At 37.7% G+C, this 21339-nt stretch overlaps 1 protein-coding gene across 3 annotated transcripts in view; it reads left to right on the forward strand.

Moving 5' to 3' along the window:
- Window positions 1-21339, forward strand: part of PAWR (pro-apoptotic WT1 regulator) — a 97420-nt gene that overhangs the window by 51325 nt on the left and 24756 nt on the right. For all 3 annotated transcript variants that reach the window (XR_007905922.1, XM_051795725.1, XM_051795726.1), the window contains 3 exons: window positions 9952-9986; window positions 18198-18345; window positions 19737-19841. Coding sequence is in view for 2 of the 3 variants with exons in the window: in XM_051795725.1 (XP_051651685.1) it covers window positions 9952-9986; window positions 18198-18345; window positions 19737-19841 (288 nt within the window). In the remaining variant the exon portion in view is untranslated. The remainder of the gene's footprint in view (window positions 1-9951; window positions 9987-18197; window positions 18346-19736; window positions 19842-21339) is intronic.

Here is a 21339-nt window from a genome sequence, read left to right on the forward strand (position 1 = left end):
TGACTCTTTGGTATTAAATATTGCTTGGATATAGAAATGGAAAATAACAAGTAAAGGAAAAGCTCTGTTCATATATTTTAGTGAATGTTTTTGTTTTCCTTATTTTTGGGAGTTGCTTTCTTCTGGATGATGCTTGACTTGCCTGGGAGTTGCTTGTGCTACCTGCAGGTGTTTCTTTAATTATTTTCTCTCACCTTATGTCCTTAATAGATTTCTTCATAGGTAGGAATTGAGGATACTTACCTTCCTCTTAGAAGTCTGATTTGATTCCCTAGGTGTTCCTGCAGTGTTTCTCAGTGGCCTCCTGGCTCTATCTAAACAGGCAGATGAATCGTAACTCCCTTGGCTTCGCAGGAATGATATGTATCACTTGCACCCAGGCATTTTAGCACTTCTGTTAGTTCTTGTTTGAAGTCCTATTAATTACATATGAATTGAAGGTAATAGATGAGGCTGTAAAAAATAAGGTTCACTTAAATAAGTGGACTGAATCAAGGACACTGAACTTTTTCCTGACTGAAATACATTTATCCAATCTGGTTTTCTTTAATTTTTTTTGTTGTTTCCTCTCCCCCCTCCCCCTTTGGGATTTAGCTCACTATGCAGGCTGATAACTATCTGGAAATAATATTTTCACCATTTCTTTTATTTTCTCCCATGTTCTTGTTTCCTTTTTTTTCATCTGTAAGCAATAATGTGGTTTATATTTCTTTACAAGTTATAGGTAATAATTTTGAAATCTCTGGGACATTTTAAACATACTATAGTCTTACTTAAATCGTATGTCTATCAATCAAAATAACATGCTACAATTTAACAGGAGAAGATATTATATAAAAATACTTATACGAAAGTACGTAAGTCTGTAATACATGTAATGTAAATATAATGTCCCTTCCAGCCTTATAATAGTTCTGTGATTCTGTGTTATTGACATCTATTTTAAAGCTGATTAAAAGATACTGGTAAACTATAAAAACTAATAAACTTTAAAGTCTTCCATTTGTTTGTGTCAACATATAGATAGGTTTGTAAACCATATTGACCAAGAAGTAACCCAAAATGTAAGACATATTAGATTTAGCTCATAGTAGTTTTTAGGCAAAGAACCACCATGAACTTACGTAGTCTGATTTTTTTCTTTATAGAAAACATTCATACCTTTGCAACTATGGAATTATGTAAGAGCAGATAAAAACCCTTATGTTAAGATTTTTAAATTATACTGCCATTATATTAAATAAGTCTGACCTTAATTTGTGCCACAGTTTAATAATTGATGTACCAATATATTTGACATTTTTCTTCACAACATGACAGGTAATAAATAGTTGGTATAGCTGGATTTCATCCTGTGAAGTAATTAGAGACAGATAATGTGTGCACTACAGAATACTTTTGGAAACATGGTGCAAATATATTTCAGGAGGTCAGGATAGAATGTAAACTTTGCATCAGACTTGATGTTGCTGCCCATGCCGCAGCCTGGCTGGCTCTTCTCTGTGGCACTCAAGTGCCTTCACACTGTGCTTCCTGCCCGGCTGGGCTCAGATGGGGTGTGCCAGTGCCTGCTTGGTGTGGTGCCCAGGCAGGCTCTGAGTAAGAACATTTAAATCATTCTGCAGCAACTGGATGAGGTTGTTGCTGAACCAGACCTTATAGGTACCCTTGGATCCAGGCGGATTTTGGGAAGAGGCATTCTTTGCATGGTTGTCTTCATTGCTCTGATTTCTAGAAAAGCAAAACCAACCTATGAGGAGACTCTGTGCACGTTGGATTTGCAGTGCTTCATTGAGGCTCTGCTCTGTCAGATAAAGAGAACTGCAGTGTTTTCACCTAGGATGTCATTCATCCACAGTCCAGAAGCACACACAAATCCCAGAGAATTACATGTTTTTAGCTTTCCTGTTTGAAAAAAGAAATTAACTTTTCTTCCCAAACGGCTGCATAGTCATGAGCTAGAAGAGACTGACTGGAACCTGTTTGAGATGCATGGATTTCGTATGGGCTGCAGTGGAAGGGCCTGGGAAATAGGGAACTGGTCACTTGTGGCACTGTCCTAATTTATTTTTAAGTTACTCTATGTGTGGAGGGAGAGATTTCTCCTCTTTAAAAACGGCTCTTTCATTTGGTGTCTCTTTTGTTGTCTCTGTCGTGTCGGATGCTCTAACAGATTAATTTAGTTACTGAGTTTATATTTTTTGCTGACAACTTCCTTTCTAAAGAAACCTTCATCCTTGTATAGATTGTAATGCCATTGCCCTTACATTGTTACAAATGCCTACCTGATTCAATCACCCTGTATTTCAGAAATATGGGAACAGAAGTTATATTAACCTTAAATTTCCTTGGTTTAGTATGGGTAAAGAAACCATATCTTCCTTTTTTTCCAGTAGCTCTTTTTTTTAGGTCTTGCTTGTGTACACTTTCACATGAAAGATGTTGTTCTGTATCGCTGATCTGAAATTACGTATCTGAGTTCCAGAATTTGAAAGTAGTTCTGGCGATTGAATTTTAATATCCAGAATACAGGAATGCATCTTCCCTGCTTAAAGTTCTCTTCTGTTACGTCTTACTTGTTATGGCATATTTAAAAAAGATCCGGTGGATGTAAATTAAACAAGGCTCTTTTAATATGTGGTTGTTCCAGCTTGCCAAGAGTACAAGTCAAAGGAAGATCAAAATATGAAAAATGTTGCAAAGCTATTTAAAAGCTTCTGTTTTTGTTTAATCTTACCAGGTTCCTGTTTCAGTTTATTTTGTAACTGATTAATAGGTGGTGATAACTTCATGCTTTCTTAACAGTTTTAGAAATAAAAGCTCATTTTTAGAATGTCTGCTTATAAAAGAGATTTATTGGGTGAGTAAAGAGTGTTTAAGGTCATCCCTAGGAAATCCGCACCAGGAAAAAACCAAAATATAATGAACCTTTGAAATAGATGTAAAACCTTGGCAGCTAGGAGAATAAGAGGAGGGGAAGGAGCCTGGGGTGGTTTTGTATGTACAAGTATTCTATTCAAGAAGAGATCTAGAAAGTGCATAGCTACAAGAGGTGCAAGTAGTTGAGTGACAGAATTGCTGCTTGAAACTTATTGAAAGCACTTTTGAGGGCTTCTGGAAAGAATGGTTTCTGTGGAAATAACAAGTGGAGATTTTTTTTCCCCTCCCCTGTGGTGAAAGCATTTTTGTTCAAAGTTGAATTTGTGTTACATTCCATGAAAAACATCTCTAGAAATTTTCAAAGGGACAACACTAAATTGGGAGGACCTATCAACTCCCTCAAGGGCAGAGAGGCCCTGCAGAGACACCTCGACCAAATTAGAGCACTGGGCAATCACCAACCATGTGAAGTTCAACAAGGGAAAGTGCCGGATTTTTCTCCTGGGATGGGGCAACCCTGCATGTTCATACAGACTGGAGAATGAATGCCATGGTAGGGGACCTGGGAGTCTTGGCTAACAGCAAGTTGAATCTGAGTCAGCAGTGCCCTGGCAGCCAGGAGGACCAACCGTGTCCTGGGGGGCATCAGGCAAAGCATCGCCAGCGGTCAAGGGAGGGGATTGTCCCACTCTGCTCTGCACTGGGGTGGCCTCACCTTGAATATTGTGGCAGTTTTGGGCACCACAATATAAGAAAGATATTAAGCTATTGGAGAGTGTCCAAAGGAGGGCAATGAAGATGGTGAAGGGCCTTGAAGGGAAACCGTATGAGGAGTGGCTGAGGTCACTTGGTCTGTTCAACCTGGAGGAGAGAAGACTAAAGGGAGACCTAATGACAGTCTACAGCATCCTCACTGGGGGAAATGGAGGGACAGGTACTGATCTCTTCATTCTTGTGACCAGTGACATGACCTGAGGAGACAGCATGAAGCTGAGTCAGGGGAGGTTTAGGTCTCATATTAGGAGAACATTTTTCACCCAGAGGGTGGTTGGGCACTGGAACAGGCTCCCCAGGGCAGTGGTCCCAGCACCAAGCCTGATAGAATTCAAGAAGCATTTCGACAACACTCTCAGGCACATGATGTGATTCTTGGGGTGTCCTGTGCAGGGCCAGGATCCTCTTGGGTCCCTTCCAACTCAGCATATTCTGTGATTCAGGAATGGAAGATAAACTGACTCCCAAGAGACATTTGCTTTTGGGGAATTTTGATGAGAAATTTTTGATGGGGAATTTTGGGGAATCTCTGCTGATTTTCACACCTACAGTTAGTTCAGTTGTTAAGCGTTCAGATGTTATCTCACTTTTATATCTGAATGAAATTTTGTCTGCGTTGCAGAAGATGTGCAGTTGCCATTTCCAAACAAATCTCAAAACAAAGGTGCACTGAATGTGAGAAGTAGCTGTAGTTAATCAAGATGTGACTTATGAAGGAATTGGAATTAACTTGATTTGCTAGATGGGAATAGAATCTACATGTTCCTTGATATGTAAAAAGGCAAGAAACCCTAGTAACCAGACCTCCTTCCTCCATGTAGTGAAGTTGTATTTGCTCACATTTTGAAGAACATATAGGAAACTTTGTAGGAAGCCTATATTTGAGTTACATGTGAAAAAAAATTGTTTTGATGGCCTAATTTCAGTAAAAATTTAACCTTGTATGTTGCAGGAATATCATTATGTAGTCATAATTTGCGCTGATGTATGGTCAAATTGCAAAACAGTGCACGTATTCTACATGTCAGTATATGTACCAGTGTGCCGTACCAGCCTTTAATCCAAGGTGTTTGCTTTAATTGTTTACAAAACTTCTAAGTAGTGTTTCAGGGGATTCCACTGAACCATTTTCATAGTCCAACTGACTCCAGAGCTTGTAGTTGTTTAAAAACAATGTTTGTTAGTGCGTTTTAACTAGCAAATTAGTAATGGTAGGGTGGTTTAACATCTGGAAATCTTTGTCAGACACTTGTAAACACAGACAACTACTTATTTAAAGCCCAATGACCAGCTTGTTTATTTAATTTCTCTGTTAACCAGATGAAATACCAAGATGAGCCAGGGCCAAAGAGGGGAATTAGCCAAGTTCTTTGCATCCTAGTTTGACATAAATTTAATTGGCGGTAAACGGTTGCATTAGTTGAAATGGTCTCATCTGTATTTCCTGCCCTTACACATTCTCTTGTGCAACAGGTACGTGTGTCTTTGTGTTGGTCTTTTCAGTGAATCACATGAAGGAGCTCATGCGGAATGAGACAAATCTTTGCTTTTTCCTTGGTTATTTTCACACAGATCACACCTGTGTTAATACTGGTCCGCACAATCACTTTTGTACACTAGACAGAAAGGTAGCATGACCGTTTTTCTGGCACACTGCTGATGTATGTCAGTCTGCAGTGTTTTTTAACATAAAAATTAGATGACTAGCAAAATATATACTGTTAAAAGGTAATGCAAGCTGCCTGAGATATGTGCAAGAAGTAAAAATAGTTTTAAAGCTGTGTTCAGAATACTGCATTGAAATGAGTGTTTGGTTTCAACCTTAGACGAAGAACTAATGTTAGTAGATGTCTTTGGCAGCAATATTTTTTCACCAGTATGAAAGAAACCATTAGCATAATTGTTGTGGATTACTTCTTTATTGATTGTTTTTTCATTCAGGATTTCCACAGACAGTAAAAAGAATTCTGTTTTACAGGGAAGTCAAATAAACTGATCTCGTCATTTCTCATGACAAATCATTCATTTCTGTAGTAATGACTAGGTATTTTAAACATGGGTTAAAAGACAAAGTTAAAAAATACTAAAGAATATAAACAAGATTTGTAAATTAATATTTATATACAAGACTAATCATCTGCTTTTAGATTAATTCATTGCAGAACAAGGATGTCCTTCCTTTCTCCTTCCCATTCTTCACTTTTTGCCAACCTTCACTTCTGCAAAAGTGGTGATGAAGGCAAGAGTTTAAATTATAGATGTTTGCCTCATTTTAAGATCTTTTGCGTAGTTTGAAAGCTTAGATTATTTTTGATTAATAGACACATAATGCTGTTTACAGTGTAACTACATATATTCGTGTTACCAGCAGCTTTCAGACAAAGAAGGCACACAAAGTAAATTTCATAAGGTGAGAACAGAGATAAATATCATATTTTCCTCGTGCTTACATCATCACCTGAAAGAATGATTAGTTTGCATTTACGATTTCAAAGTGATAAAAGTAATAATTTACCAAATCTGCAGTATTAATTTGTTGGTCAGAAGAGTTTATTTTTTATACATTGGATGTGCATTGTTAACTGTTGCTGTAGTTAGTTTTAGCTACAAAAATAAAACCCATTAATACTTGCTGTAGAAACATCTGTTACAAAGGGCTAGTTAATTGGTTAAAGGTTTGAGGTTTTTTGTTTTAACAGCTGTAATTTGTAGCAAATGAGTGTATTTGCCATGCACTTTGTCTCTAAGCATTTGTTTGCTTTACCAGCTTTTTCTGAAGAACTGGCTTTTTTGAATAGTACTGCCAAACTTTTAAGTGTCCCATTGAGTTAAATGTACAAGTCTATATGTATAAATTTCTTTACAGCTTATATTTGCAAATTTGTATGAAAAAGTCTTAGCAAATTTGGGGTTAGATGGTGCATTTGTTGCATCCCTTTAGCGTCTAGAGTACAAAGCAAGCATCCGAGATCCAAAGATTTCTTCGTACAAGGGCATGTGTGCTTCATTGGACTCCAATGTCACATGCAATTTCTGCCTTTCACTGTAAACAGAGGCTTATGTTTACTAAGAAGCATAGCCATAATGTCTATGGCTTCAGCATTTTCTTGGAAAAGTTGTGAAAAAAATAAGAACCGAGGAAGCTTAGAGCCCAGAGTTCCTACTTTATTGTTTCTGCAGACAGGCAAAATTTTGACCCAGTAATCTATGTAACTCCCTCCATCCAAGCTTAGAAAGGGAATTGAACCATTTGTCTATGGCTAATGGGACAGCCGAGATGTTTCTGAGACCATCATCACCAAGACCTGTGTCTGATATTACTGATGTGGCTTTTCAGTTTCATATACAGTGAATATATTAGATTAATGTATTAGATGGAACAATTTGAATCTCTTCACATACATCAGAGTCAAATCACCTTGACAGTCATTGCTGACTGTCATAAAGCTAAAAATCATTAACACTGTAAGGGATCTTGGGAAGTCTCTAGTCCAAGCCCTGCATACAAAACAGGATCAATTATAGGGAATGGGTTTTTATATTATATAATGTAGATGGGTTTTTATATTATCTCCAAGGATAGAAATGTCTTGATATCTTACCCAATGAGGTGTTTATACAAATTGGCAAGATACCTCTTGAGCATTCTCTTCTCCAGGCTGGACATTTCCAGCACTTTCAGCTTTTCCGCGTGTGTCAGATGCTCCAAACCTTTAATCATGTGTGTGGCCCTTTGCTGGAGTCTCTCCAGTATATCTTTCTCATACTGAGAAGCCCAGAACTGGCCAAAGCACACCAGCTATGGTCTCACTTGGGCAGAGAAGAGGGTAATGATAGAATATCCTGAGTTGGAAGGGATCCACAAGAATCATCAAGTCCAAATTCTGTTCCTGCACAGGACACCCCAAGGATCACAGCATGAGCCTGAGAGCATCGTCCAAACACCTGTTGAACTCTGTCAGGCTTGGTGTTATGACTGCTGCTCTGGGGAGCCTCTTCCAGTACCCAGCCATCCTCTGGGTGAAAACCTCTTTCTAATATCCAACCTAAACCTCCCCTGACACAACTCCAGGCCATTCCCTTGGGTCCTGTCACTGGTCACCACAGAGAAGAGATCAGTGTTTATCCCTCTTCTTCCCCTCATGGGGATGTTTAAGACTGCAGAGAGGTCTCCCGTCAGTCTCCTGCAGGCTGAACAAGCCAAGTGACCTCACTTGCTCCTCGTGTGGCTTCCCTGTAGACCCTTCCGTATCTTCATTGCTCTCCTTTGGATGCTGTTCCTCAACATGCTGGCAGTGCATCCTGAGGGTGCCATTGGCCTTCTTTCCTGCAAGGACACAGTGATGGCTTGTGTTCAACTTGATGTCCACCAGGATCTTTTTCTGCACAGCAGCTTTCCAACCAGTCCACAGCAGGTACTCATGCTTGGGATTATTCCTCCCCAGCCCCTGGACTTCGCATTTTTGTTTTTTTTGAACTTCATAGAATCTCTGTAAGGCCATTGTCTAGCCTATCAGTGTCTCTCTCCGTGGTGACAGAGCCACCTGACATATTGTCAACCTCTCATCCAAGTTCTTTGTAGTGTGCAAACTTGCTGGGAATGTACTTTGTCCCATCATTCAGGTCATTAATGAAGTCGTTAAACAGTATTGGCCCCTTCAAAGACTGTCATCCAGCTGGAATTAATGCTGCTGTATATAATACTTTAGGCCCAGTAGTCAAGTCACTTTTCATTGCATCTCACAGTCTACTTACCTGGTCCTTATTCCAGCAGTTTGCCTATACGTATGTTATGTGGGAAGGTGTTGAAAGTTTTGCTAAAATCAAGATAAACATTATGTGCTTTTCTTTCATTCACTAAGCCGTCTCGTCATAGAAGGCTGTTAAGTCAGTCAAGCATGATTTCCCTCCATATATCCATGCTGATTTCACCTTCTTGTCCTTGAGGATTTGATCCATTACCTACTCAGGGACTGAGCTAAGGCCTGTGCTGTAGTTCCCTGGATGATCCTTCTTGAAGAAAGGAGCGACATTTACTTCCTTCCAGTCCTCAGAAACCTCTACCTGATGCCATGACCTTTCAAAGATAACATACCCTTAATAAACTTGAAAAATAGTGGTAGACCATTTCAATTTATATATTCTTGCCCTTTTAAAGGTGAATTTAGGTTGCTGTTTTACAACTGTGAATTGCTACTTTTCAGATGCTGTCAACAATGATAAAATGGTTATCAGTGTTAAAATAGCAATTTTGCTCCACTTTGTGGGTTTCTTTAAATAGTTCTCCTGACTTCCCTTTGTTGAATTTTGTTCTTCTGTTTATATTAGGGAATGTGTAACATATATGGCAGAAGTTGAAAATGCTATATAAAATAAAATGCACTTTCAGGTCAAGTTTTTTTTCAGTAATACAAATATTTTTGTCAATTTCATTTTCTGTAGTAAAATAATAAACGTTCTTTGTATCCTAATTTTTAACTTGTTTATTTACTTACAGACTCACTGATGTGCTGATCAATGAAGGCAGTGTAATGTCTTCTAGAATTTTCAGAATGGATGGAATTTCTCTTGCATCCGGTTTTGAGAACTCATTTATTTCTTTGCCTGCAGTTAGTATCCTAGATAGACAGAATTTCATATTTTGCCTTTATTTTTTTCTGGTAAAGGCAGTTGTTCAGTTCATTAACTCCTTAAATATTCTTTCCAGACTTTTTACGTATTATTTGCTGGAGGGCGTTTGGTTTATGAGTAATAAAATAATTGGTTCCTCTTCTTCTTACAACATCCTAAAATATATTTGTGGACTCTACTCTGTCAAATCTGAGCAGTTGAAACATGTTTAAATTTTTCCACTTGCCAGCTTCAGTTTTTGTTCCCATCCAGAAAGACAGCAGTGGTGCTGAGAAATTGGAACAATTTTGCTCTCTTAGACAAGTAGATGAAGAGCTATCAAAGTGCACAAGTGTTTCCATACTGTTAGTGGTAGTGAAGGCATGCTGGTGGCAGGTTGTGTGCCGTTGTGCCTGCTGAGGGATGGAGTAAATGTATCCAGTTTTCAGGTGTAACTAACCAGAGGCAGACATTTAAGGCTTCTGAGGTGGTGTTCAGAAGCAGTAACATGGTGACAATAATCCTGGTATTGTCTACGCTTTGACAGCAAAATAGTGCAAAACTGAGTTGTACGGCAGCATGGGACTGCTCTTAACTGTAGATTTAGTTTTCTACAGAGTGGTAAAGTATTTTGGCGGTATAATATAAGAAAAATATTAATTAGTTTTTCCTTTTTGTTTCTTTTAGGACTCCTCCAGGATGGTTTCAAGCAGGTATAAAAGGTATGAGATCATTGTACACAGTAAATTTCTTTACATGTATAGTTCTGCCAGAAATAAAGCTGATTAAATGGATATTTGTAGTAGAGATCATCGTACTGCTACTGTAGATACATAGCTTGATTTTGGGGTAAGGACCTGAAAGGTGCAGCAAATTTAACCAAACCCCTCTATTATGCTACTATTTTCAAATAAATTCAGCTAGTATTCTGCTGGGACCTACTAGTGCAGAATACTTTCCCAAGCAAATGTCTAACTTGGCACATTGCCTAGGGGCCAGTATTTTCACAGTTAGTTCATGAACCACTCTATTCTGAAGTTTAATAAAAGAAAATAATGTTGTTGTTCTCCACGGTTATACTGAAAGAAATTTCTATGATTTTGTCATACTACTGTCCATACAACTGTCTCAGTTGTAGCAGATGCTGCCCACATGTAGCATGTCCTGTTTGTTATTTGTTTGTGTTTGAGTCAAGAAAGTAATGACTCTGGTCATTACTCCAGTTCTTTAGCCAGAAAAATATTTCAGAAGCCTTTGATGCACCTGACCAGTGTGTGAAGTATTTTCCCATGTGGAGTTAATACCAACACAGCTATCACAACTATTAGGAAAATGTTATGGTAACATGGGGTCTAAAACACGTCAACTGAAGCAAGACATTTTTGTAAACATATTTTTATTTGATACATGGATGCATTCTCTTTTAAATATCTATCTATCTATCTATCTTTTAGATGTGTATATATATATCTATCTATCTCATGGCTGTAGAAGAAAGTGCAAAGAGCACCTACCAATTATCTAGTCATCACTGGTGTATTTTCCACCCTCAAACTTGTTCACCTATAGAATCGTAGAAGGGGTTGGGTTGGAATGGACCTTGAAGAACATATAGTCCAGCCTCCCTGCCATGGGCAGGAATACTTTCCACTAAATTAGATTGCTCACAGCCCCATCCATCATGGCCTTGAACAATTAGAGGGAGGGAGCATCCACAGCTTCTCTGGGTAACCTGTTCTCTAGTCTTACCTCTCTCACTGTAAAAAATAATTACCAATCCTGTTATGCTTTAACTTTCCTAGCATGGTGCTACTGTTTTTTATATTTATATTACTGGGTTCTTATAAACTTAGTTGAGTGATGCTTTTTATTGTTGTAGGGTTTTTTTTTTAAATCACTTTGTCACTGCAGAATGGGTGGACTTATTGTCACAACCTTAATAACTGTATAATTTCATGATTCATTTCTTATTAATCAAGCACGTTTTAGTTCAGTCTTCACTTCCTTTTTGGTTCCCATGCAGACTTTTATTGCTTCTTGTATCTGCTGAATACTTAGTGATGTGTGTCATACTTTTGTGGCTTTTCATAAACCTTATCTCTGTTCACATGCTCTCTATACTGACTCACTTGCAAAAATTTGGTTGTGCGTGGGGGAGTAATAAATAGAAGTTTGCACAACCACATTCATAGCTTATTTGAAAATAAACTAATTCATCTGATTGGCATTGCAAAAATAGGAAGCACCAATGCTAGAAGATGCTAAATAAGACTTGGTTGTGCAGTATTCCCTCAGTCAGCTTTAGTTATATGTGGGATGTAAGGTCACTGTCAACTTTCCCCATCAGGACTGGCGTCACATTCAGGAGGAATCTGACTTGCTGCAAGCTGCTGTTCAATATTTTATGTATGTTGCCATCTATCTTACTCGTTGCACAGTCTCGAAACTTCATGTTGAAAGCAAAGGATTATTTTCTACTGTCAGCACAGTGCCTAGTGCTCACAAATACTCAGTGGGTTTTATTCTAATTGTACTTCCTGAGGCATACAATGCCCGCTGTGATTAGAGTCTATAGTATCTATTTAATTTTCCTCTATATTTGAAAATATTTACCTCCCCTGAAGTAATTTTCACTTAAGGGTACTTAAAGTGTGTTTCCCAGTGGCTTCACTTTCTGGTGTGAATGCTAAAGGAGTCAGGACCAGAGTCGTTCTGGGCTTGTTTGCCACTTCCAACATCTGCAGTAAGTGAAGGTCTTACAGAAAGCAACCTTCTCTCCAGTAATTCTTATCCAAATCACTCCGCCCCCACTGAAGTCCCAAATACAGTTAGAAGTCCTTTGGAAACAGAAAATGCTGTTCTGTGATTACACCTACAACTGGACTATTGGTGTGTGAAGACTGAATGGAGATCAGAAGCTGCTTCAAGGCTCAAATGAGCTTAATGTACTTTTAACAGTTTTGGGTGTACTTCCTTAGGTTTTCAAAGCAAACTGTGAGAGCAAAGCACGTTCTCACATAGGGACAACCCTTTCAGATCCCATTTGAAACTGTTACTTGCATTACTCTGACAGCAGGTGGTCAGTACTTTGTGGGAGAGTTTGTTGGTAGACTTTATAGACATCTGATAGCAAGAATAGAAATATGTTTTCCTAAAATTTTGTGTTCTGTTGTAGACTCTCTTTCCCATTGAAAGAATGAAATATTTGTCAGAAATTTTCAGGTTGTTTTTTTCCATCTTTACTACTCCTGCTTCTTCATTTTTTGCCTTCTCCCTCTTCCCCTATTGTTCCTCATCAAACATGACATTTCTTCATCTCAGCATTTTTCTTCACTTTACTGGTTTCTATTTTCTAGGCTAGTTACATACCCTTTCCCTTCTCTCACCCTTTCTCTTACAACCTTATATTTAATCACTGAGGTCCTAGTCTTCTGTTTGTTATTTTTCTAATTACTTGGGGTTTTTTTTTCTGTTTCTTCTCTGTCCTCTTCTGACTTCCAGTCCTGGGTTACTGATACCATTCCTGGCTTCCAGTGCCTTTCTTTTGCCTTTCCATATAGCTGTTCTCATTTTTTACAGTTGGACTTGATGATCCTAGAGGTTTTTTTTCAACCTCAACAGTTCTATGATTGTGTCTACATTGAGATACCCAACCTCCTGTACCTAACAACAGAAGAGAGACTTAAGAGCAGAGAAGTTTCTGTGATGTGTGTTCTCATAGAATCATTGTTTTCTCAATATGTCGTAGGACTCAAGGAATTGCACAGATTTTACACTACCTATTTAATCAGACACACTAGCTACTTTGCCTTATATGGATGCAACAATCCATGGTTGAACATTTATATGACATTGCTGGGAAACCCTTTTCACTGAGTGTCCATTGACTGGAAGAGGTGTTTACATATGAATTCTGCTGGCTGCTGTGTGTTATTCTTCTGTTCTGGCTGACGTGGACAAACTGAACTTGTCTCCTCATGCACTTTAAAAGTTTGTGATGAGGATCTTACTCTATAATTGTAGTCTGTCTTTTGAATTTACTTCAGAAATTTTCACACACCCTAAAAGTTTGTGGAGGGGTTCCTTTGTAGTTGCATGATTAACCATGTAAAATATTTTCAAAAGAAAGTGATGGTTTTGTTGTGATCTGGAGTGATACTGTGAGATCTATTAAAAGGATGACCAGAATCTGCAAGGTCATGCTGACATGAAGGCCACAGGATGTGCATGAGAGTATTTGGGACCTGTGATGAGCTGTGTGTCCTAACTGTGAGCTTCATGTGTTAAAATGTATAGTTATACTTCAGTTGTAATGGCCCATATCAACTTCCTTTTCTTTAATTTTTCTCTAAGCTTTTCTTAGTGAGATGTGCATCATTTTGGCCATTCCAAACTACTGTTCCTGAAACTGGGTCTACCAGTTTTTGCCTTGCTTTGTGAGTTATTTTAAAGCACCAAGCACATTGCCATTAGTAAGAATGGTTTTCTGATTTAGATCTGATGCTGTCAGTATAGTTGGTGTTATCACTGATTTCTCAAACAGGAGAATGACAAAATGTATTCTGTTTATTGAAATATTTGAGTGTAATCTACTTGTAAACATGAATTGTGTTTCTGTTGCATTCTGTGAACCAAAAAGCTTGTTTACAAGTAGCAGTAAATCAAGATATGTATGTGGACAGAGGAATATTTTTATAAGGACTGAGAATTTGTTTTAGCAGCTTACTTTTAAGATTGTCTACTAGCTTTTGAACCAGTTTAGTTTCTTTTTAAAAAATTGTAAAAAAACCCTTGCAGATCAGGATTTAAAATAACTTAGAAGATTTTTGCATGGTTCATGGATCAGACAGATCAGCTGGATCAGTTTACAGAAAGAGATTAAAATCTCTTAGTGGTTCAGGGATGTATTCCCTCTGTAAGTTTGTTTATTAGCAGAAATGAATACAATATAGTATGCTTTTATGGCTTCCAGTCAAAATGTCAGAGAGGATTTTTTCCCCTTCTTCTTAGACAGTACAGCATGTTAACCTGGATCCGTAGAACTAGAACCATTTAACACTAATTTCAGAAGATACATTGTATTCAAGTTTAGCATTCATGCAAGAGTTGAAAAATAAATGGGGAAGTAGAGACCATAAGAAGAGAAGAACTCAGTGCTTTAGAGCATTAATCGAAGCGGCTCTGAAGGAAATATTTGAGCACTGCTGAAATTATCTCGCTCAGTGTTTTTTAGGTAACTATAAGACTTAAACTATAACAATTTACATTCCATCACACTAACCTTGGTCTCACTAACTCAGAAAAAACACAGCTGCAAAATACTGTTTCATAAAGCTGTGCCCAGACTTGCCTGCTTCCTGTGTTTGGGAATTTTGCTGTGGAAGCATTGTCTCATCTAGCTTGTTACATTAGAATCACTACTGTGCAGATATGAACAGTGTATTTTAGACAGGGGTCACTCAAGATGCTTTTCTTGACTTTTCTAACCCCTCTTGAATCAATGCTAAAGACTTAGGTTTTATTTCTGCAGAAGATTTTCATGGTCTAAGTTGTACTAGCTGAACTTCTCACTGCCTGTTGTGCCAGTGCTCATGCAGCTGGACAAGGTACCAATGTGGCTGAAAGTTGATGGCTTCCTTTTACTTGTCTGTTGGATTGCTGCATCAGTTCCTTGAGTGGTTTCACACTCACCTGAAGGCCAGAGTAAGGGAAAAATGGAACAGACTAGGAACATGCAGCTTTAGAGAAGACAAGACTTCTTTTCCTTAGCTCAACTCTGAAAGCCACAAATTTGGCTTAAGCAGTAACAAAAGTCCAAGATGGCCTATTTAGAAAAAATTGTCCTTTGCTGTTTCTTCCGAAGAATCTGTTAGCAACTGACTTGATTGCAGAGAAATAAGTAATTAGGCGTTTTCAAATCAAGTATAGTTACAAGATTCTGGCAATAAAAATAAACCTGTAGTAATTGAACATGTTGTGGTTGAAATACAGTTTTGACAGGGTGATTTTAATTGGATGAAATGGTAAATTGGACAGTGCTTTAGGAAGACATTGAGAGAATCAAAGAGGCATTGGAAGGAGCAAGATTTATTTCATCGTTTTGTAATAATGCTTTAAAACCTGCCTCTGTGAATAACTGATTTTACTGTAAAGGAAATAACTAGAAACATTTTTCTAAAACAGAATTTCTGTTTCTCTGTAAGAGTAGTCAAACTGCAATGAGAGTTGATTTTGCTATATGGTTTTTATTTTAAGTACAACCAGGAGAAACCCTTTAGAAATATATTTATATATCTGTATCTAATCTACAGGTATAATTCCATAGACTCATCTTTGGTGGTGGTGGTTAACAGGTATTTTCTCTTAGTAGAGAGACACCAAGTTCAGTGATACTGTTATTCTAGTCAGCAGTGCCCTGGCAGCCAGGAGGGCCAACCGTGTCCTGGGGGGCATCAGGCAAAGCATCGCCAGCCAGTCAAGGAGGGGGATTGTCCTACTCTGCTCTGACCTAGTGTGGCCTCACCTTTGAATGTTGTGGCAGTTTGGGGTGCCAGAATATAAAACAGACATTAAACTATAAGACAGTGTCCAAAGGAGGGCAATGAGGATGGTGAAGGGCCTTGAGGGGAAACCGTATGAGGAGTGGCTGAGGTCACTTGGTCTGTTCAACCTGGAGAAGAGGAGACTGAGGGGAGATCTCATTGCGGTCTTCAACATCCCCACGAGGGGAAGAGCAGGGACAGGCACTGATCTCTTCTCTATGGTGACCAGTGACAGGACCCAAGGGAATGGCCTGAAGCTGAGTCAGGGGAGGTTTAGATTGGATATTAGAAAGAGGTTTTTCACCCCAAGGGTGTTTGGGCACTGGAACAGGTTCCCCAGGGCAGTGGTCACAGCACCAAGCGTGACAGAGTTCAAGAAGCATTTTGACAACACTCTAAGGCACATGGTGTGATCCTTGGGGTGTCCTATCCAGGGCCAGAAGTTGGAGTCAGTGGTCCTGATGGGTCTCTTCCAACGCAGCATATTCTATGATTTTATGACTGTTTCACATTTAATGCTCATAAAGTGACATATCTGAAGACTAAAATTCCATTCTTTTTGAAAGATATGCCTGTTGTGTCCTGGATGGTACATTTTTTCCATTACTGTGTACTAGACATTGGTTATAACAGCACAAATAATGAAATTTTTATCTGTCACATTCCATATATTAGATTATGGGCTGATGCCTCCTTAAATGTTTTTTTAAATCCCATTTCCTAGAATTCTTCCTGATATGTCATTTGTACATGTTAATAGTGAAAAAGAATGTGTTCAGTAGGGTCTGCTGCCCAGTGGAATAGGCGAGGAAATTTCTGGGTGTGAATTTCAGGGAAAATACTGAAAAATTAAGGCATTTTCTGTATTAATGAAACCCTTCCTGTCTAGTTATTCTTTCTTCTCATCTTCATGTAGGAGCTTCTGCCAATATCACTTGCTAGAGCTGAGTTGAGGTACTCCAATATGTTGACAATAGGGTCAATTTTTGAGTGATGAAAAATTGAGCCTTTTTTTTGTGTGGTCTATCCTTTAGACATTAGCAGAATACAACTACACATCTTCTAGAAAGCTAAATAATCTAGAATTTATAGAGTTAAGCTAAAATATTTCTCTTATGTTGTGTTGTAACATGCATATCCGGTCCTAGAAACGTTTTTTGAAAAATCTCCTGAATGAAGAATAAACAGTGCTAAATATGGTAATAACATTAAGCTACAAAATTCCTTACAATTGTGTCAGTGTGCCTTGGAAACTTCACACGTACTAGAGCAAAAGAATATTTATATCCATGAAAAGACATGCCTTTGCCAGATACTCTTGCTTTTGATTTGCACTATATCCATCTAAATCTGCACGTGGTCAGCAGGGGTTTTCTAAAGTTATGAAATGCAAAACTGTTAAATGAACGCATTAATCATATACTCTTCTCTGTTTTAAAGGAAATGTTATAGGGATGCTTGTAGTTCTTTTCATTCTTTTCCTAAGTGCTCTTGAAAACCATTGTATACATACTTCAGCTGTGTGATTTTGCAGAATCACAGGCTGAGTGAAGTTGGAAGGGACCTCTGAGGGGAATCTTGTCCATGTCCAGTCTCTGCTCAAGCAGGGACACCTAGAGCTGGTTTTTGAGGACAATCTCTATGTGGCTTTTGAGTTCCCTGGTGAAGATAGAAGAGGGGATTGTTTGGTTTTGGTTTTGGTTTTTTTTTTTTTTTTTGGTCTTTGGCAGTTTGGCTGTTTATTTTCAAAGTCTAAGAAGTATAGTTTTAGTGAATTGGAGAGGGAAAGATCAGTATCTCTACCTGTTCCCAGGGCACTCTGTTCTGTTATTCTTCATTTTTCATTAGGTTCTGCGTTGAAGGTAAGTAATATTACTATTAGGAAGAAAATAGCTATGGGAAGAGCACTGTTAGTTTTGTGAGTGAAAATGGTTGACTTCTTATACATATTTTTAAATTAGCACTGGTTTTGTATGTAGCAACCATAGTGGAGTACAGGCCAAATCCATAGTTCCTGAAAAGTCAGTTGATATTCTTCTTACGTTTTGGACATGTACTTGTTTTTCATCCTTTATGGATGCTTGGTTTAAAACTTTACTCCTTGAAATAAAATTATTTAGCTTGGTTTTTAATGTGCTCAGTTCATGAAATTTTAAAAGTAAGATAGGATAAGCATAAGTATTTGTTTAAAGTCGATTACCCATGTGGATGAGAGTTGCATTATCCAGGTATTCGAATCTTTGAGGCAGCAAATTTAGTGAGTTCTCAGCCACACGTTTTCTGCAGTTTATTAGACTGACCTGTTGAGCGCTTTGGAAAGTGGTTTTGTTACTGCTATCATTTCCATTTAGTTAAATGTATAAATAGGTGTCTGCTCTTTGACTTTCATAGCACAGCTAATGCACCAGAAGATGACGCTCCAAATAGATATTCCCGAACAGAGAGGACAAGTTACAGCAGATACAGCAGGGATGCAAATTCTTCTGGCAGTTCTCTACCGAGTAACACTTTGGAAAAGAGGATTGAGGAACTTGAAAGGGTAAGTCCAACTAACCTCTCCATGGCATATGTCTGAAATAAAGTACTTTCAAAAGTCTGTGGGGAAATTTACAAGTAAAATACATAGATAAATGCTATGAATGCTTGAAGTAGCATTGATAAATGCTAAATGCTTGAAGTACAGATAGTTATGTCTATAAAAATGTATAAAGAGTCAGACTGACTGAGAAGAATGTGAACTTTCAAATCATGGATGTTTAGTTTTCATTTGGTATGTGAGTGAGAAGTAGTTGAGGTAAAGATAACAGAGCCAGCAGTGCTCTGCGTATTTCTCTTTCGTACCTCATGACACACCGACAAAGAACAAATATCTTGGGGGAGGGAAGAAGGGGCTCACTGGCTGTTCAGAAAATTAGCAAACCTGTTTCTGATCTACTTATGGTTTTGGATTTTTTTAATGTATCAAAATATTATAAAATTTATTGCTATCCAGTTGTTAAAGTTTTAAACATTTAAAATACATATTTAAAGCAGTTTCCATTATTTCAGATTAACTTCATACAAACAGTTTTGGGAAAATGTAATAATGTTAAAGCTGAGTTTTTCATGTAAGCCAGTATTTTGCTAAACAATGTCATCTGTGTAATTTATTACTAATTATTTTCTGTCTTCCTCTGAAGTAGTTTTTTTGTGGGTATCTTGCCAAATATTCTTGAATTGTATGGATCAAAGTTACTAAGTAAGCACAATTTGAATAGGTGTTGGAACGGGTGAAAATAAACTGTATTTTGTAGAAATTACTGGTTTTTTAAGACTTGAGGAACCTGGATTTGAGTGAAGTACACCATAACCCTCCCTTCTAAATCAGCTTCTTTCTGAAATACTTAAATTGCCATTAACATGAAAAATAGAGGAAGATTTGAGGGCTGTCTTTCAGTATCCTGAATCCTGACTTACTGAATTCCTAATGAACGTTTTCATTTTTTCTCACATTCAGGCCCATAGATCTAACATTTAGTCTTCCTTCCTTGCTAATGGTAGTTAAAAAAAAACAAACAAAAACCCAAAAAACAACCATAAGTAAGACTAAGCCTCCCAGTATAAGAAATTTGGAAGCTCATACTTCACATTTACTTCTTCTATTCTGGGCCCCTATCCAATTTTGGGTTCATGCTTAAGTTAAATATTAATTAAAACATTATCATTTGAATCAGATATCACACAGATTTGCTGTGGGTAAAATATTATCTTGAACGTTTCTTTAGCTACTTAAAATGTAAAAGGACTTGAAGATGTGGGTTTGACTTGCTGTAGGAAAGGAATTATAACTAAGTGTGTGTGGGTTCTTCTTTCTTTGTTTTAAATGGTATTAAACTTTAAACTGTCTCTTAAAAATAACATTTCCAACTTCATTGAATATTCTGGTTTTAGGAACTTGCAAAGGAAAGACAGGAAAATGCAAGATTAATGAAGATGACGCAGGACAAAGAGGAACTAATTGGAAAGCTGAAGGAAGAAATTGATTTATTAAGCAGAGTAAGCAAATACTTTCTTATGAGGTTCTTTAGAAAGAGGGGATAAAAGTCTCTGCATTCTCTGTTCTGTTCTTCAGGCACCTGCATCCACTGAGTGGAGTGTGAGGGGTCTTTTGTATTGCATAGATCTCAAGAGGCATGTCATAAGTTATATTTTTTTCCAGGTAACTTGTGTTTGTCATGATTAACTTCTCTGAGTTCTGCGTTATTGGAGTGCCTGATTTTGTTGTTGCTCTAAGTGTTCATAGAGCAAGGTTATAAAAGCAAAAGCACTTGACTGTCTCGTCTTTTCAGATTCAGTATGTAGAACACCAAGAAACAATTAAGTTGGGGTTTTGACAATTTTCTCAATAACTTGTTATGCAGGACTTTTTCAAAGTAATTAGAAATTTAATTTCATTTTAGTCAGCTTTTAATTACTAATAGTAATTTAGATTCTCTTAAAAAAGACTCGGGAGCAAGTTTTTTATATTCTGACACATATTCTCATACTCTTTATAGTTGATCCCATGTAAAAGCAGAACAAGTCAGAAGGCAGGACACCTGAGGTAGCATCACTCAGGCAAGGTATGAAGGCAGGAAAAGAAGGGGTTAGAAGAGTGAGCCGTACTTGGAAATGGAACAGGATGAGAAATTTAAAAGTTAATAGAAAAAAGTTACCCCAATTTTAAGGGCAAACAGAATTTCTTTTGTGGAGTGGATTAGTGACCTCATCTTGCATTTCCTGGCTGAGGTGTGGAGCCTGGATGTACGAGGGATATATGCGTCTTCTAGTCCAGTGCAGATATGGCTTTGGTCAATGCAGCAGTGAAGGGAGGCAATAACTCTGCATGGACAATGTCAGAATTGCATTTTGCATCTCTTCATCTATGGCAAAGAAGGACAGCATTCACAAGTTTGCAAACTAATCTAAGAATGAAAGGAGATTATTCTGAAACATATATTTTGATTTTTTTATGAAGAAAGTTGCAGGTTAGTCTGTAGGATAAATGAGCTATTGCCTGTTTTGAAGAGACTTCTATTTTAAGTGAGGCATTGGTCTTCATGCTGTTTTTTCATTCTGCAAAGAATCTGTCACATCTAAGATTATGACATTATTACAGTCAAGGCAGGTGTTCATTCCTTCTACATAATGGATGGCAAAACTATTTAATATGGTTAGTCATGTCCTACTTCCTGCCTCAAAGGTCAGAAAGAATAAATCAAAATAACCTAAATCACTGAAATCTTGTGGTTTAGGACTATGACAGAGGTTTGCTGTTCCAGAAACAATGTTATTTTTTTCTGCTATATTTGAAGTATGTCCTAAATTAAATCCATGAAGTGTCTAGCTAGAAACCATCTTTGAACATTTGTAGTAAAGTCAGGCAGTGTCTGTGCCTTGCCTGTGTTAAGGACAGTGATAATTTCTGCTTGTTACATAAAAGTAAACATTAAACAGAATATAGTCCTTTCAAAAACCACTGTATTATACCATGACTAAAACTGTACCTTTCCAT

This window comes from Manacus candei, unplaced genomic scaffold (assembly GCF_025592945.1).
Source record: "Manacus candei isolate 608988 ecotype Guabito, Panama unplaced genomic scaffold, ASM2559294v1 h1tg000043l, whole genome shotgun sequence".
NCBI classification, from domain to species: domain Eukaryota; kingdom Metazoa; phylum Chordata; class Aves; order Passeriformes; family Pipridae; genus Manacus; species Manacus candei.